This window comes from Camelus dromedarius, chromosome 6 (assembly GCF_036321535.1).
Source record: "Camelus dromedarius isolate mCamDro1 chromosome 6, mCamDro1.pat, whole genome shotgun sequence".
Lineage (NCBI taxonomy): Eukaryota > Metazoa > Chordata > Mammalia > Artiodactyla > Camelidae > Camelus > Camelus dromedarius.
In genome coordinates this window covers 76230044-76246212 of record NC_087441.1, presented here as the reverse complement: position 1 = coordinate 76246212, position 16169 = coordinate 76230044, and the positions used below count along the sequence as shown (strand labels likewise).

At 39.0% G+C, this 16169-nt stretch overlaps 1 protein-coding gene across 49 annotated transcripts in view; it reads right to left on the bottom strand.

The window, feature by feature from the left end:
• RIMS1 (regulating synaptic membrane exocytosis 1) overlaps nucleotides 1–16169 on the bottom strand; it is a 450375-nt gene that overhangs the window by 371777 nt on the left and 62429 nt on the right. For 47 of the 49 annotated variants that reach the window (XM_064486964.1, XM_064486968.1, XM_064486969.1 and 44 more), the window contains exon 2: nucleotides 1210–1290. The exons of the other annotated variants lie outside the window; for them this stretch is intronic. In XM_064486964.1, coding sequence (XP_064343034.1) covers nucleotides 1210–1290 — 81 coding nt within the window. The remainder of the gene's footprint in view (nucleotides 1–1209; nucleotides 1291–16169) is intronic. 49 annotated transcript variants of the gene reach the window in all.

Sequence of the window (16169 nt, the reverse complement as noted above, 5' to 3'; positions counted from 1 at the left end):
AAAATAGAGGCAGCATCATTAAGAGTACTTCTTCCAACTTAGTACTTTACTCATTGTAAGTGTGAATCATTTTCACTATGGTTAAATCAAAATTATTTACATTCCTTGAAAAGTACTGATTAAATGGAGATGACATTCAAGTATATGTATTGAGATAAAATCTATAACCTATCAATTTTATATCCTGAAACATAAATAATTTTAAATTATTTGTGACTGTAATATACAAAATATAAGAATTTAAATGTTTTACGTAATTTCAGTCTTTGTCAATGTGAATAAAAACTTGACATAGCAAAAGAATTACAAAAAATGTACTTTTCTTGGCACAGCATTTTGAAAATTTCATTACTTTATTTTGGTGTTACTTCAAAGAATTCTCAGATAGCTAAAGAAATCTACAGGATATCACTCTTAAGACATGTTCCTTCAATGGTTTTTGCTAAAAATCTTGGAAGGAGGCATTTCCCCAGTAGTAACTACTTGGCTGTCACGGTTATGCTAAGAGTATTGCCACTGCTGAGGTATTTTAAGGAAATGTTTAATCTTTATCACCAGGAGCATAATTCTATTCAGAAGATTGAATATATCTTGCTACTCTGAATAACCTTAAAACTCTTTACATTTTATCTATCAAAATCCACTTTTGCAACTCAGAGTTTACTTATTTGGTTTCTTCTCCATGTCCTGCTTGGATTGGCCATGTAACTCCACACTAGGATCTACAGTCAAGGTTACAAAAATAAAAATAACACTGATAGGAAACCCCTCCTTCAGACTGTCCGTTACCTTTAAATAACATAGTGGGAGGGCAGATGATAAACTACTCATCACTTCCATTATTTACAAGCTCCTCCCCTCTCTGTGTCTTGCGTCCTCACTTTTCTAGAATCTGAGGTTCCAGCCCACATACATTCTAAATCCGAAAGGTACGGAATTTCTGACACCCTAGTTCCCTGAAAAATGTGCCCATTTCCTCTAACTAGTTTCATCTTTCCAACATGGCACCAGAAACATCACTGAATAAAGATACTGACTACCCAAAGCTCAGGACAATTTAATCTAATTCAATAGTAACCTTTTAATCACCCCATACACCAGAGAAGCCCAAGTTTCTAGTCTCACATGCAGTGTGAATGAATAAATCTGTAACCAGCGATCTGGGTAAGAGACGACATTTTCAGTCAATAAAACCAATGCCATACTCACGGTGGAGGTTGATGGGGCTGGTGTTCAGCATTTCTTGGGGTTTTGCAGGCAGCAGGCTTCACCATGTCCCTGACCACACACCTGGGACGCATGATAGACAGCACAACGCACTATTAATTATAAAATGGGTAGAAACATCTGGAAATTAAACATGGTACTGAAAACAAGTCTAAGGGGAAATCTCTGCAAGTCCCATTAATCTTAACCTGGGGGCCCTGGAAAAGCCCTTCCAGTTGGAAATCTTCGACTCAGGTGTCCAAGGGCTCAATGATACCCACACGAAATCTGTGCTAGCCTCAGGACTGGATTTCCCTTTGAGTGCCAACAAAATGATTGTCAGCAGCTTTCCCCATAGAAGCAACACCGCGGAAAGCTTCGGCTTCATTCTATGAAGACATCTGCAAGCTTAAAAATAAGAACAGCTGTTGGGCTGGGGTGGTAAAAGACGGGCAGGATTTTCCATGATTGTGGCTATTTTACTAAAGGATGTGACTCTTGTTTCATCACCACACAGGTCTTTCTCTTTGTGCAAAAAGAGATCTGAGAGACCTCAAGACATCCCCTATGTTCAAAATCCCCTTCAAGCTAAGAAAAGAGGAAGAGTTAGAAGAAAATATTCATATATAGAGTATGTGTGTGTATGTGTATGTACACATAAAACAGAGAAGAGCCCTGCACAGTGTGAAAATAATCAGTGAAAGCTCTTTGTGTTTTAAGTCCTCCAGCACAGGACAAATAAATGCAGAGGGCAGACCATAGCTCCAGAGGGCAGCAGGAGGAGATTCTCTTAGCCTCATGTCAACAGGGCTTACAGAGTGTCAGAGCGATTAACTGGCACAAACCATAAAACACCCCCATCTGAGGCTATCCTTAGATGGCTCAGATTTTCTTTCACCTCAAGAGCTTTAAAACAGACATAGCTTTGAACAGGGAAGCCTTGGTTACAAGGCTGAGACCCCACATCTTAGACTTTGCTAAATGGAAAAGCCTGTCAAAGCTCAAGATTCTCCAACGTGAACCTGGTTCTTCACTTTCAGGAAGGTTTTGACTACACTTGGAATTTCGAAGACATGGCTCATATTGAAGGCTAGCCATGGGATTCCAGAAGTGGATGGCTGGTGAGGCAGTGACAGATAAACTATTTTCCCGGAGACAAAAGCTGCATGGCAAAATTCTCCACTTCTGAAAGTGATGATACAGGAAACATGGACACAATGCACAGAAACATGCACACACACACACAGCTCATTCCAAACAAGATCAAGTAAGACATAGAAGTCCATAAGCAACATGACTGAAAAAGAAAACAGTGCCTTTCAAAGCCTTCCCTCTTGGGATAAAAGTAAGAAATGCAGTGTTTGTCTAGAGCTAATGTTACACTCTTCATGGACCAGTCAGGAGCACAGGTCAAAAACATCCACAGGAACCAAGAGCCTTCTGGTCTCCTTCCACAGAGGAAAAGGCTGCTTTCCTTCCATTCTGGAACATTCCAGAACATTCCAGAAGGCAGATGTGAGGGACAAGTAATATCCTAGGGTTTCTGAGCTCATAGATGTTAATATAACTTATACAAAGTGCAGGGCCCAGGAAGTTCCATTTCACAGCACTGGAAAATCTTTAGCAAGTCTCACTCAACTAAAAATAGCATGTGCAGCATGCTGAATCTCCATGCACTGGTTTGTGAAAATATCGGAAATATCACCAACTTTGGGAAAAAATTTGAAAAATTATATCTATGAGAAACCATATGCAACTTTCTGTCTTAGTTCATTTCTTTTTTTTCCTCTCTCTAAATATTCAGGAATTTACACAAAGCTTTGGGGGGAAAAAAAAAAAAGAAACCTGTCATTTAATTTACACAAAGCTTTGAGGGAAAAATGAATCTGTCCCTTAATTAGAGTTTTCCTTAAATGTGCTTTTAAGTCACTCTTTTCTGATAAATGTGGAATATTTATTCCAGCAGAAGGCTAGGTTTCTGAGCAAAGCATGTGTGTGTGGGTCTGTGTGTGGGGGGGTCTGTGTGTGGAGGGGTCTATGTGTGTGTGTGTGTTTGTGTATGCCAAAGACCACATCTATGCAAGAAAATTCTCATCTAATCTTGAGTACCCAGAAACTTTTGGGTTTAAAACAATAATAGCTGGCATACTTCTCTCTGCACATGCGGTACAATCTTTTGAATAAAAAACTTCATTTGCATTTCTGAACTTTAAAATTTTATTGGATATGAAAATAAACACATCAAGACTCAAAACCATCTATTTAGAATTTAAATGTACTTATTTTAAAATATATTTACTTAATATACTTTACTTTTTAAAATTAAAATCTTATTGGCTAATGAAAACAAACACATCCACACTCAAAAGCCATATATTAAGAATTTAAATGTACTTAATTTAAAATATACTTAGTGAATATACTTCATTTTTTTAAAAAACAAGAAAACAACATATTTTTCACACTGACATATATCCTGACCACAGGTCTAGAGTAAAGCAGCTGGATGTTGAACCTTTGTTTTCAAGGGGAAAGCTGTTTGTTCCAGATTGCTAATTATTCAACCAATTTGAGGGGGCTCTGAACAATGGCAAGATGTATCCCTGCATTTTCTGATTTGACTTCTTTTTAGCTGAAATTCTTCTAGAGAAAAAGAAGAAAAAGAACCTATACTCAGAACAAGATACATAAAATAATGCATTGCATGCCTAAGAGTTTTGTCAGCCTGAGCGAATTGACATTCCTTTAAAATTACAATTGAATTGTCATGTCTGGCACCATGCACTTTGGAGGGATAACCCATCACGGTGTTGTCAGTTTTCAAGTGTGGAAATTCTTTGGCCCCATGATCTTCCATACACTAAACTTATTCTAGTAACACCGACCCCTCATACTTGAAGAAACACAAGTGAAATTTCAGTATGACCCTATTCAGTCTTCCTCAACGTATGATTTTTTCCTTCAGCCAGACATAAGGAGGCTACAAGTGCTGACTTGCCAGAATTATCATGGATTGAGAGACTGGGAGTTTCAGAGGTGTGACCTCTTACTCTTGCAATGTCTCTAATTACTCAGGGGTTTATCAGACGGTCTTGGAACTGCGTGTAAGCAAGCATCCCTCATCCCTCAAGCATCACTGAAAATCTATGCAAATGAGGCGTTCGGCAGCCCCCTGCCAGGGGGAGCTGCTCCTCCTGACTCCGCCCCTCGAGCTGCCGGGTTTTATGAATGACTGCAATCAATGCGCTGAACAGCTGCCAACTGCCCACTCAGCGGAGGCTACACCGCCCTGCAGCACATGCGGGAGAAGACGCATCGCCTCACGCCTGCAGATGAGGCTACAAGGGGAAGGCTCTCATCTCTCCGCACAGGAACTAAATGTGCTTCCAGATCCTCAGAGTACGTGAATTAAAAATTCTCAGTGCCTTCACAACACACAATTTACATAACGACTTTCTCCCCTTTGAGTTTCCATTTTGGTGCCTGCAATCAGGAGTGCCCCCCTTCTCCTTACCTACTTGCAGGAAAAGAAAAAAGCCAAAACCTCACTGTTTTATGCAATTTGATCTCTGTTGAACTTTATCTAGATTGTTTTATCATTCTTGATTAGTGTCAGGAGACAAGTTACTGTGCACGAAGCCGTCAAATAGATTAGGACATGTTTACATTTTTGTTTTCAATCTTTTGGTTTTTGGACTTCACTGAGGTTTCTCTTCCCATCAGTGGAGACAATAACGACATTCACATAGTGCTGGGGGAAAGTGTATTTGTGCTTCTCTCCCCAGTGTTACTCTACTAGCCTGCATTGGTCATGAGAGATCTTAGAATCAGTTAAAATGACACCACGCTGAGAATTTTTCCAACATACAATGTTCTAATTTGCTGATCGCCAATCGAAATACATAGAAACAAGGGGAGATAGACAAGAAGGGACTTTGGGGGCTCTGGTTTCTGTTTCCAGCCGTTTTCTTCTAAACCTCCCATTCAAATACTTCAGACCCCTCTTCTGCAAGCCTTTACCCCAAAGCTCCTAAAATATATGCAAAATTCCCATCTCCAGCCGGATCCTTTCTTGACTCCAGACATCCAACTGCCTCCCCAGTGTTTTCGCTTGGATTTCTAATAGGCCTCTCAGAATCAACCTTTCCAACTGGAATTCTTCATGTGTTCCCACGCACCTAATGCTCCAGCAGTCAGTGCCATCTTGGCTGATTGTAGATACATTTTTCCAGCTGTTCAGGCCAAAAAATTTAGACTTGATTTCTCATTTCCCTGGGACCTGTGAGAGAATCCTTCAGACTGGTTTTAATTTCAAAATAATTGCTGAATCAAACCTTTCCTCTTCCCTTTCCACTGTTCCCACACCTGTCCCGGGCCAATACCATCTCTCCCTCAGATTCCTGCAGTAAACTTCTCATGAGAGCATCTGCCCTCTTCCTTAAACCTATCTTCAGCAGAATAGCCAGAGAGACCGTTTGGAAAGAGAAGTCAGACTATGACTCCTCCGCTCACAATCTTGCAATGTTCCCCAGTTAACTCACAAAAAGTGCCAGAGACCTTAGAATACAATCCGGCCTCCTGTAACATTCGGAATTCATCTTAGACTTTTCCTTCCCTGCCTCCCTTCCTCCCTGTTCACCCTCCTGCAGAGGCAATGGCCTTCCTGCCAGTCTTCCTCACATGCAGCAGGCCTGGTCTCGCTGGGGTGGGGCCTTGGCCCCAACCACTCCTTTTGTCTCGAATGCTCCTCCCTGATATTAGTGTGACGAATCCTCTCACCTCTTTCAATTTTTGGCTCAAATGTCAGTTTTTGATGGTTCCTATTCTTGTTATGACAATCGGCCCCTAGCCAGACTTCCAGTGCTCTTTGCTTGATCTACTTCTTACCAAAAAGTACTGCCCCGTACAGCCGAAATATATACAATCTGGTTCACTGACATGGTCAGAACCTAGAATAGTGCAAGACGTAATAGTCACTCCTCACATTTGTTAAATGAATGAACAAGATAAAAAGCTGTCAATTTCAAGCTTGAGTAACTAACATGCTAAAAGACAGTGATTTACAATAAATTTAGGTAACACTTTTTTTTGCAAGATGACAGCATCTTTCTATTAAATATTTGCAGGTTATAAAATAATTCATGACCAACAAGTATTATGATTTGAGTAACTCCACTAAATGTATTTTTATATGGTTTGACTAAGTTTCATTCTCTTTCTGAACAAGAAAAAAAGGTGTATTTCAGTCAATGACTTACTTAGTGGAAAAGACTCTCATGTCAAGTCACTGCTTTGAACCAATGGACACTATCTAATGTCTAGTATATTGCTATTTTTTCAAGTAAAACTTTAAAGTAATTGTATATGAGGTAATTCCTCAATAGTGAAGAGAGAAAACTCATCTCTTTTTCTCCTGATTTTCCTAAACACAGTAGGGAAACAAGAACTTCTGTTTATTATCATCTATTCTGCACTCAAATGTCCAGAGATTTAGATAATATCTTATTTAATCTTCACAAACCCCCCTGCAAGGAGAAATGATGGTCCCACTTGACAGATGAAGAAACTGCAGATCTAAGAGATTAAATTATTTTTTCAATGCTATGTGGCAAACATTGATATTTTTAAGAGGCCAAGATTTGTATTGAGGTTTGTTTGGGATCAAAGCTAATGTCCTTTCCATCACTCCAACGAGCCTTCAGACATAACACTTGAAAGATGAATGGAAACTAATACAATTCAATCATGAAGTTACTGATATGTTTCAGAAGTAACAGCTATCCAGCATCCTGAGATGGGTTTCAATAGCACTGATCTCATAATATAGGTACATTACTGAAACGATTCCAATAATCTCACATAACTGAGTGTTTCTGAAATGGTATTCGAGTATCACAAGACCATATTCTCCAAATACAGCAGCAGAACAATGGTGCTAGCAGGGCGTCAAGTTAGCCAAGCTGGAAATGGAGAGTGACTTTAAGACCAGTGGTAATGTGAAATGCAAGACAGGTCATCTGGAAGAGAGGAAAATAGTTTATAAAGGAAAAAGAATAAAAAAGGTAAAAAGATCTTTAAAATCATTTGCAAGACGAATATAATACAACTGACAGAAATCTCTTCAAAAACATTTTCAAAGAAGGTCTTCGAGAACGACCTCTCCATTTACAAATCCTAAGAGAAGGAAAGCTGAGATGTATTATTTTAAAAAATGAATTAAAAAATTGCACATTCATGTCCAACTCAACAGTGAACAAATCGGTAGGATGTCTGTTATCCCTAAGATGAAGATGGGATGGTGAAAACTCTACACCAGAAGGGGAAAGTAAGTGAACACTGGTATTTTGAAAAGCCAGATGCACTAACACAGACCACCAGGGCCTATTCTACCTCTGACGTGCATTCAGGGACCCTCAGAAACTACGTAAGAGTAAGTTTTATTTTTAAAATGACATGGAGGACAAGCTAGAGGGGGTTTCTAATTATAAAAAAAAAGGGAAACCAGCTGACCGTTTTTCACCATGAGTAATGGGGGCTGCTGAACCTCCCCTAAGCAGGCCAGGAAGGTTTTCATAAAACCAGACCAAATAGTATAGGATCCTAACACAAAGAGGGTTATAAGATAAAGATTCACTAGAGAGGAATAAGTGATTTTATATTCCAGAAAAACAAATTTTTCAAAGACTGACGAGAAGGAAAATAACAGGTAAGGAGTCAGGTCCTTGGTCTCCTGGATTATTCAGACTTGGCCTGTTTATCACCCTTTGTGTCTCTGGAATGTTAATAGGCTTGGTTCTACAAGGTCCTCATATTATTTTCAACTTGTCAGCAATATGGCCAGTTAACCTCTTTTTACCGAAGCTACTACTTCCTGTGAACACAAACCCTTTCTCTATTCACCAGTTCTTGAACTATTATACAGACTGCAGATTTAGATCTGCTACCACCCCCACCAGCTGTCCCCTTGACCACTTTCCACTTTCTCATCTTTGTGCCTGAAAAATCCAACCCAGGTTTAGAAAAGTCAAGATTTCCAGAAATTTTCTGCCACTCAACCTGCAAGACAGAACAACTTCTGTTCATCCCATAGAGGGAGGAAAAAAAAAAATCTACCTAGGAAGAATGAAGGAATTTCCAGAAAAAGGAAGCAATCGATGGAATCAATGCAGCAGAGGCACCGAAGGAGATGCGACCTGAAGTCCTGTTTGGAAGTCATGTCTCCAGGAATAAAAAGAGATGGGATTCCAGTGGAAATGTGGGTGGTTGATGGGAAAGAGGATGACGTGAAGACAGACAGAGAGACAACAATGGCTATAAATGTAGACAACAGGCGGGTTGAGAAAAGAGGTAGGGGGAGGGGAAGGAAGAGATGGGAAGGGGAGAGGGAGGGGAGTTGTTTAGTGAGGAAGCAAAGTTGCCCAGAGATGGAGAGAAATTGCAGGAATAGTTAGGGGATTCGTTCCCAAGATGTCACCTTTCTCTTGACCATAACTGACCATCACTATTTTTCCTCAAAAAAATTCTTGCAGGAGAACACTCCATGAGATTCATTTTGGAAAGGTTTTGGAGAATGAAAATCACCTATGCACCCCTTCTCCTATTTTTAACTTTCCCCTAGAGGAAGAAACTTTTGCATAAAACTTTGTCCACACTCTGACCAATGACAGGGGTAGGGAGGAAGGCTGGAGGGAGCACCCTCCCCCAGTCACCATCCACCACCAGCTACATCTTCAGGAGTGAGAAGAGGCCCATGTCTTCAAAGCACGAGTAAGCTGGCTGTCTCCTCTCTCACCTGTTGAGGGCAAAGCTGAAGGGGTCACTTTTTACCTCTTTCCGAGTGTCTAGCTTCTCTGCAGAAAGTGGCCTGGGGAGACCTACCTGGAAGGGGCAGACTCCACCACATCTCTAACTCTACCTGCTTCTCTTTCTCACTCACTAGGCTCTACTCCAATTATTCAGGGAAACGCATCTGAAGCCTGCTCAGGAGACTCAGTCTTGTAGATTTAGAGTGACTTAAAAGAGCCAAAACAACTACAAAACCCTCAACTGGCAATTAGAGAGAACATCAGGAAAACGAAAAGATACCTGATTTTCTCTAGCAAGAGAGGAAGCATCGTCCAGATCAGCAAATTCAGCCTATTTTGTTCCTCTGGTGCCCATGATGGTGCTTCTGGGGGCTCCCATTTATACAACTGCCCTCCCCCCCCATTTCTTTTCCACTAAAGAAAGCTACTGGTCTAGTGAGTGAGAACGAAGGTATCAAGGAATAGGCTTGGAACTTAAAGGGGACATTGTTTACAGCTTTTAGTACTTCCGTTCCATTAATAAACAGGTCCTAACCCCTCACAGCTAAGTTCTGTGCCTCACAGCCCAGCTGAGGACCACTGCTCTGAACGCCTGGCTCCATCCCAAGCGTGGCTGAGTGTGGTCCCTCCACCCTAACAGACGATCACTGACTTGAACGACCGACATGAGAGAGACTGTTGAGTGAGCAGTAACACCGAGTTAAACAGGAATATGAACCTTCTCAAAGGGAGTCTGTGAGTGACACTTGTCTTGATTAATTCAAAAAAGCAATTCAGCAGAATGAGATGAATCTCAAGACATGTAAACGCATGTGGATATGAAAACTCTCCGCTGACAGAGCAGGAAAATGGCAGTGAGTAATACCATCTACAACGCCCGAGTGTCTGCAGGGGGCCGGGAGCTGTGCTAAGGTTCCCAGACGCCTTTAGACTGGTCATCTGGTCACATGTTGTCCATTGTGCTTGGTGTCACCCAAGTTACAAATTTATTTGCAAAATATTACAATTTCTTCTTAGAAGCACAACTCATCGTTGGAAAAACCACATGCTATCTGGGAAGTACTCTGTTTTCAGCAAATAAATTATTTCACTACCATTCAAGTTTTAGCAAAAAGCACACAATTGCAATTGAATTTTTTCCAGTTTTAAGCACCTCACATCCCCTAGCCACATCTCAGTATTGTAGAAGAATAAATGGTTGTCTGATAATGGTTATCTACAGTTAAATGTCCAGGGCAAAGAATCCAATTTGGTAGTAAAAAGGAATGGATGGTATTTGTAAAAATTATTGCCAGAGCTTTTTTACAACTAATGATGTTTCTGCTTTTTATTTGTAACATAAAACCATAGCTCTTTAAATAATGATTTTAGGGTCGTTCTATGTATCTAAGGATGCCTCTTCTCCACAAGCATTCATTTTCCCTGCTCATGGGGAGCCAGATAGCTAAATAAATATCTACTAAGAGGTCCATAATAGGTCCTTGGTGGGATTTAAGTGGATTTTAAACAGATAAAATAAAATGGGAAAATGAAACTTGGAAAAGCATTAATGAAATATTTCAGGCGTTGCTTTCAATTAATTGTAACTACTTTCTCAACTGATTCACCTGCCTAGAAAGTCAGAGAGAAACTGGAGTCAGTCAGATATGAAAATGTGTTGTACGTGGACCACTGTTGCTTGTGCATAAATGTGAAACTGCTATGTCAGAAGCAGACACTCTGCATTTTCTATTATAAGTGAAGCTTTCTATATTTTGTCAAGAGACCATGATGCATCTTTTCCTTAAAATATGATGAAAGGATGAAACCAAGTCATTTTGACACTTCGATGAAAACTTCACTACCTGAATCTGATTGTTTCTTGGCCTAAATATGTTTTGCACTTAGAGTGAGAAAAACAAAACATCTGCTAAATAACTTTTTCCTCCTCTTCACTCAAACTGATGAAAATATGAACAGATATTAGGAAAATATGCAATGTAGGTATTTGGAAAGATAACCCAATGAATAGGACTTCTTATTCCTCACTGACAATGGTAGGCATTCCCCATACCCTCTGCTCTCCCTTTTGACTTGACAGGACTGTCATCCTTGTGGCTTCAAGTGGGCTGATGGTTCCTGAATTGTCATTTCCAGACTTCACCTCTCATTACCTAGCAGGTCTTAAATCAGTATCTACCTAAAAACCTTCCTAACAACTGAACTAGAACAAACTAAAATACTCAACTCAGTATTCCTGGTTTTCTCAAACTTGAACATCTCCCAGATTTGACACGGTGATCAATTACATCTTCCAATTACTGTTGTTCACAGTCTTGGTGCCCTATGACCTCACCTTCCCTAGTGGCCAGTAAGTCATTGAATCCTCTGGCTATTCCTTCAAAGGATCTCTAGAAATGTCCAGTTCTTGTTTACGTCCATGACTTCCAAGTTCATTTTCTCTCTTGAATAAACTGCTTGAGTAGCCTTCCTCAAGTCCCATCTTCTGCAGCTCACAAAGTCCACAAAGTGCCTCCCATCCCCCGCCGTATCAAATACATACACTGCCATTTAGCTCCAGGGTCCTTCTTCTGCACACCCTCACTCACTAATCTCTTCCTCTTAATTCCTGACACAGCCTATTTCTCAAGTCGGATACATCTATCTCAATTTTTTTAGAACATCCTTTTGTCACCTTCATTACATCCCATATGCCATTTTTCTTACTTTACAAATCATCTGCCTCTTTCCCCACCCACCGCCGCCATTCATTTTCAGTCCTTTTAAAATTCAACTCAAATGTGCTGAACTCCAGGAAGCCTTCCAGGCTAAGGGCCCTCATTAATCCTTCACCAATATCTTCTGAAAAATCAGTCCTCATGTAGGGATGAGAAACTGTGTTTAACAGCTGCAGCTTGAGCTGCAGGACATTCAAGAAATGCCTTTGGAAATAGGACATGAAATGAAAGCATGTCCTGTAGACCTGGCTGGGAAGCTCTGGGGATTATGATGCCTTTGTCATCAATGAACAAACATTTGTAGGACACCTGCTCTGTGCTACGCATCATGCCCAGTGCTATGATCACAACCTGAAAGCAAGTCAGTCTGTTCAGCAATAAGTGTAGTCATGAGAATAATAACGTACATTTATTAAGCATTTCTTAGTGTATCTATATACTATCATGTCACTTAGTGTTGCCAAAGGTCATAATATATGTTTAATTATATTATCATTTATAAGTAAGTTCACCTTGCTCTTCTGTGTCACCTCCAGAGTTCCAAATAGTCACTCCTGGGATTTCCTTGGTATGTACCACTTCTTTACAGATCCATGGATATAGAAAAACATTAGAGGTTCTCAAACTCAAAGAATGAAATTTGTCACCCCTTCCATTCAAGTCACGAACTTCTTTCAGAGCATTCATGCCCCTGCTGGAGGCAAACCTAAAGCCACAGAGCATTCACTGGCCTCCTTCTATTGTTAAAGATTTCTGACTATTGGAATATTCTTTTTCATGTTTACTGAAATCCGCCCCTATCAGCTTCTACACATTGGTCCTAACTCAGCCCTTGAGAAGCTGTATGGAACAAGTCCACTCCCTGTTAAAGACCATCCCTTCATGTATTTGAATTCAGTGGTCTTGTGTCCCCTTCACACTCTCTTTCCTTCCTCATCAGCCGCTCAGTGACCCCTGGTGAGAGGCATGTGCTGCAAGGACCCACCCATCCTAGCTGCATGCTTTGTCAGTTAACAACTCCCTGAAAAGTTGACTCCCTTTGTTGTGCAATATTCTCACTCCAGGTCCACAGGAAGGAATACAAACTCAAACTGTATAGCCCTCTCTAATAGCTGGATCCCATAAAAAGATCAATTGACAGAAGTGATATTCAGAGGAAATTATCTATGTGTGGTTTCCAAAAGCGGGTCATACATCAGAAGCATCTGAAGAGGTTTTTAAAGAGACAGTCTTTGGATTCCAGTCCAGAGCTACAGAGCTGAAGTCCGGGGCCACAGATTTGCAAATGATGAGCTCCCCTGGGTGATGCTAATATATCCAGGCAGGTAGTTGGGAACTGCTGATGACGAATGACCCATCAATTCACGGCACTGGACTGAGTCCTTCCTTTACATGGAGCTAAACCACGAAACTCTCGATAACTTGTACCACATTATCATAGTCCCTCATTAGATAGCTTTTTCTGAACTACATTTTAATGTTGTGCCTTCAATTTCTATGATAGGTCGGTACAAGAAATAGCTGTATGAAGTCGGTTTCTGCCTTTACTGTAAAATACTGGGTAGCTCAATGTCAGTTACATCAGTTGGAGTCCTTTCTATAAAACCCAAATACATTCATTCCACATTATTAGGTTTTTCCCCCAAAATTTAACATCAAGGAAAATGTTATATCTTGCTTATTACAAATACCTATCATGATTTCTCTTGGTCAGGGTTCCAAAGACATTCAGAGAAAAACATTAAAGCTTATCATAACAACTCTGTTAACATGGTAAGCAAGTTTATAATCTTATTCCTTTCTTGTTTATAAGTTTCACTTTCTATATTTCTAGTGTTTTATGTTAAAATCCTTTTGAAAAAAGCCAAAAAGAGTCATAGAAAGAAAAAGGTTAAAACTGTATCTCTCACAGGAAAAATAAAATTTTGATTTTTCTTGAATTTGAAAAATCTAATATGCCTTAAAGGCCATACCTGGCATCTAGTATGCCATATATATATATATATAAAATGATAATTATGATGCTGGTGACATCTCACTAAAGTTGATATGTTATACCAAATTAGCATTTCAGAAAGGATTTTTTTTTGTTTCAGAGAAGCATTCCCTAGGAATTAAGTGTTATCGCACAGAAAGGAAATGATTTCATGGTCAAATAAATTAGGGAAACATTAAGTTAAACAGGTTGAGGAGGTTTTTTTACTGCCCATAAATTTTCAGAATCTTCAAAATGCTAGTGCTCACTGTTCTCCAAGACAGTAGCATACTGTGTAGCATTTTCCAAGGAATAGTATTCAGTTGGGGAAGTGATAAAGTGACACTTAGCAACTGCAGCATTAGAAATATACGTTCTCCAAGGGAGATAATCAATGTTTGGTAAAATTTTCCAGATGATAACATAGAATAGCACATACAGCATTTAACTTCAGCAGGGAATATTTTTACAGTTGGCCACCTCTTAGTCTAGAAGCAGCACTATGTCTACCTGAAGGTAGGCAACTGTCTCACATTTTGGTCCATTGAATAATGAATGTATCACCCACCTTTTAGAAAGTTCATCCTCCAAGAAAGACAATAGTTTTAGAGTACATAGTTGTCTCCATTTTTATATGTTAATTACATAGGGAGATTGCACCAGAAGTTAGGCACTAAATTCTTTCCTCACTAAGCATCCAGTATAAACTCATCAAAGGGACGGATTTTGACCTAAACTAGCAATTCTTTTTTGCAAAGATTAGAGTTTTTGTATGTTGGTTGGTTGACTTTTTACACAGGTAGCAAGCAATAGAGTTATATAACCTTTATGAGGAATAACTAAAAAGGCATAGAAATGCTAACATATTTCTTTGCAATTCCTAAGTTAAATGTGTGGGAGAATAAAAACATAATCACTGCAATAGGTAAACTATATCTTGTCACTCTAATAGTAGAGAGGAAATATAACAGACTCTTAACATTTTTACTGTTCATACATACATTTCATACACTTATTTTTTAAGGAAGTATGTGTATATTTTATCTTACCTATTGAGAAATTTCAAGGGACAATAAGACATTTTCTCTAAAATGACAATTACCTTATCAAAAAACTCTCTATTTTTCCTCTTATGTATAAAATTAAGTAGTAAATTAACCAAAAAGATGTGACATTGGCAAGACTGTCTTCGTGTATTCAAATCACCTATAGTTGAATTATTTTGTAGCTCAGAAAGACACTCTTACCTTGGAAATAGTATTAAGCTTTGACACTAAGTAATTAAAAATTACTGGTCCTGCACCAATGATAAAACTTATAATGTTTAATGTTTATTCACTTCATGAACATTAAGAAACTTCCCCCCCAGAAGATACCATTAAAATAATAAATATGCAAGTCACACCTGAGAGAAAATATTTACATTATATATCTTACATATATGTTACATATATGTACAAATGCAGGGCTCATATCCAGAATATATATCCTTATATATCAAGGGAAAAACCATCCTATTTTATGACCCACGGATCTGTTCCTAGGTATTTACTCAAGGGAAATGAAAGCCCATATCCACAGAGTGACTTGTACAAGAATATTCATAGCCTGAAACTGGAAACAACTCATCATTCGAAGAATTTATAGACAGAAATCCTGGTATCTTCATACAAGGGAAAGTACTCTCAATGTGTGCAACAGTAGGAATGAATCTCAAAAATATTCTGCTTAGCAAAGAAGCCAGACGTAAGATTTCTTACTATATGATTCAATTTTTATAAAGTTCAAGAAGTGGTAAAAAGTACTCAATGGTGACAAGAATCAGAAAGAAGTTGCCTCTGGGTGGGGTGTGTGTGGGGGGTGGGGAGTAATGGGAACGCTGGATATCTTGTACAGTCGTGACACAGGTGTACACAAATGTCAGCTTCCATCAAAGCGAATACTTGGTAGCTGTACGTTTCATTGTATGTAAATTACACCTTAATAAAAAAGTAAAAGATAAATAACAGAAATAGCTGACAGCTCAAAGAAAGAAGGCCAAAGTCCCCTAATTTAAAGATCTGTCACCTTTCATGTACGTAGAATATACTTTAATGTGCTTTGGAAAACAGTTCCAATAAACGACTATGGAAGTCAGACAATTAACACACTTTTTCAAAGCAAATGATTTATCCCTTTATCCCTTGTCAGAATCAGAATAATAAATCTAGAGCTAAAGCTGAGAAATCTGTTTTTTGTAGGAGTATTTTTCATCAAGGTGAATTATCACAAATACATGAAGAACTTAGAGCTTTCAAAACAGAGTTCAGGAAAAGGACAAACCATGGCACAGTATGTTTAAAATATGACCTGTTGTATATTGCATGCATATGATTTAAAAGGTAAATTTGCTTCTAGTATTTCACACAAAATATTATTTAAGACTTGTACTAGCATTTATGGCTGGAAAAAAGTAATAAAATTGGT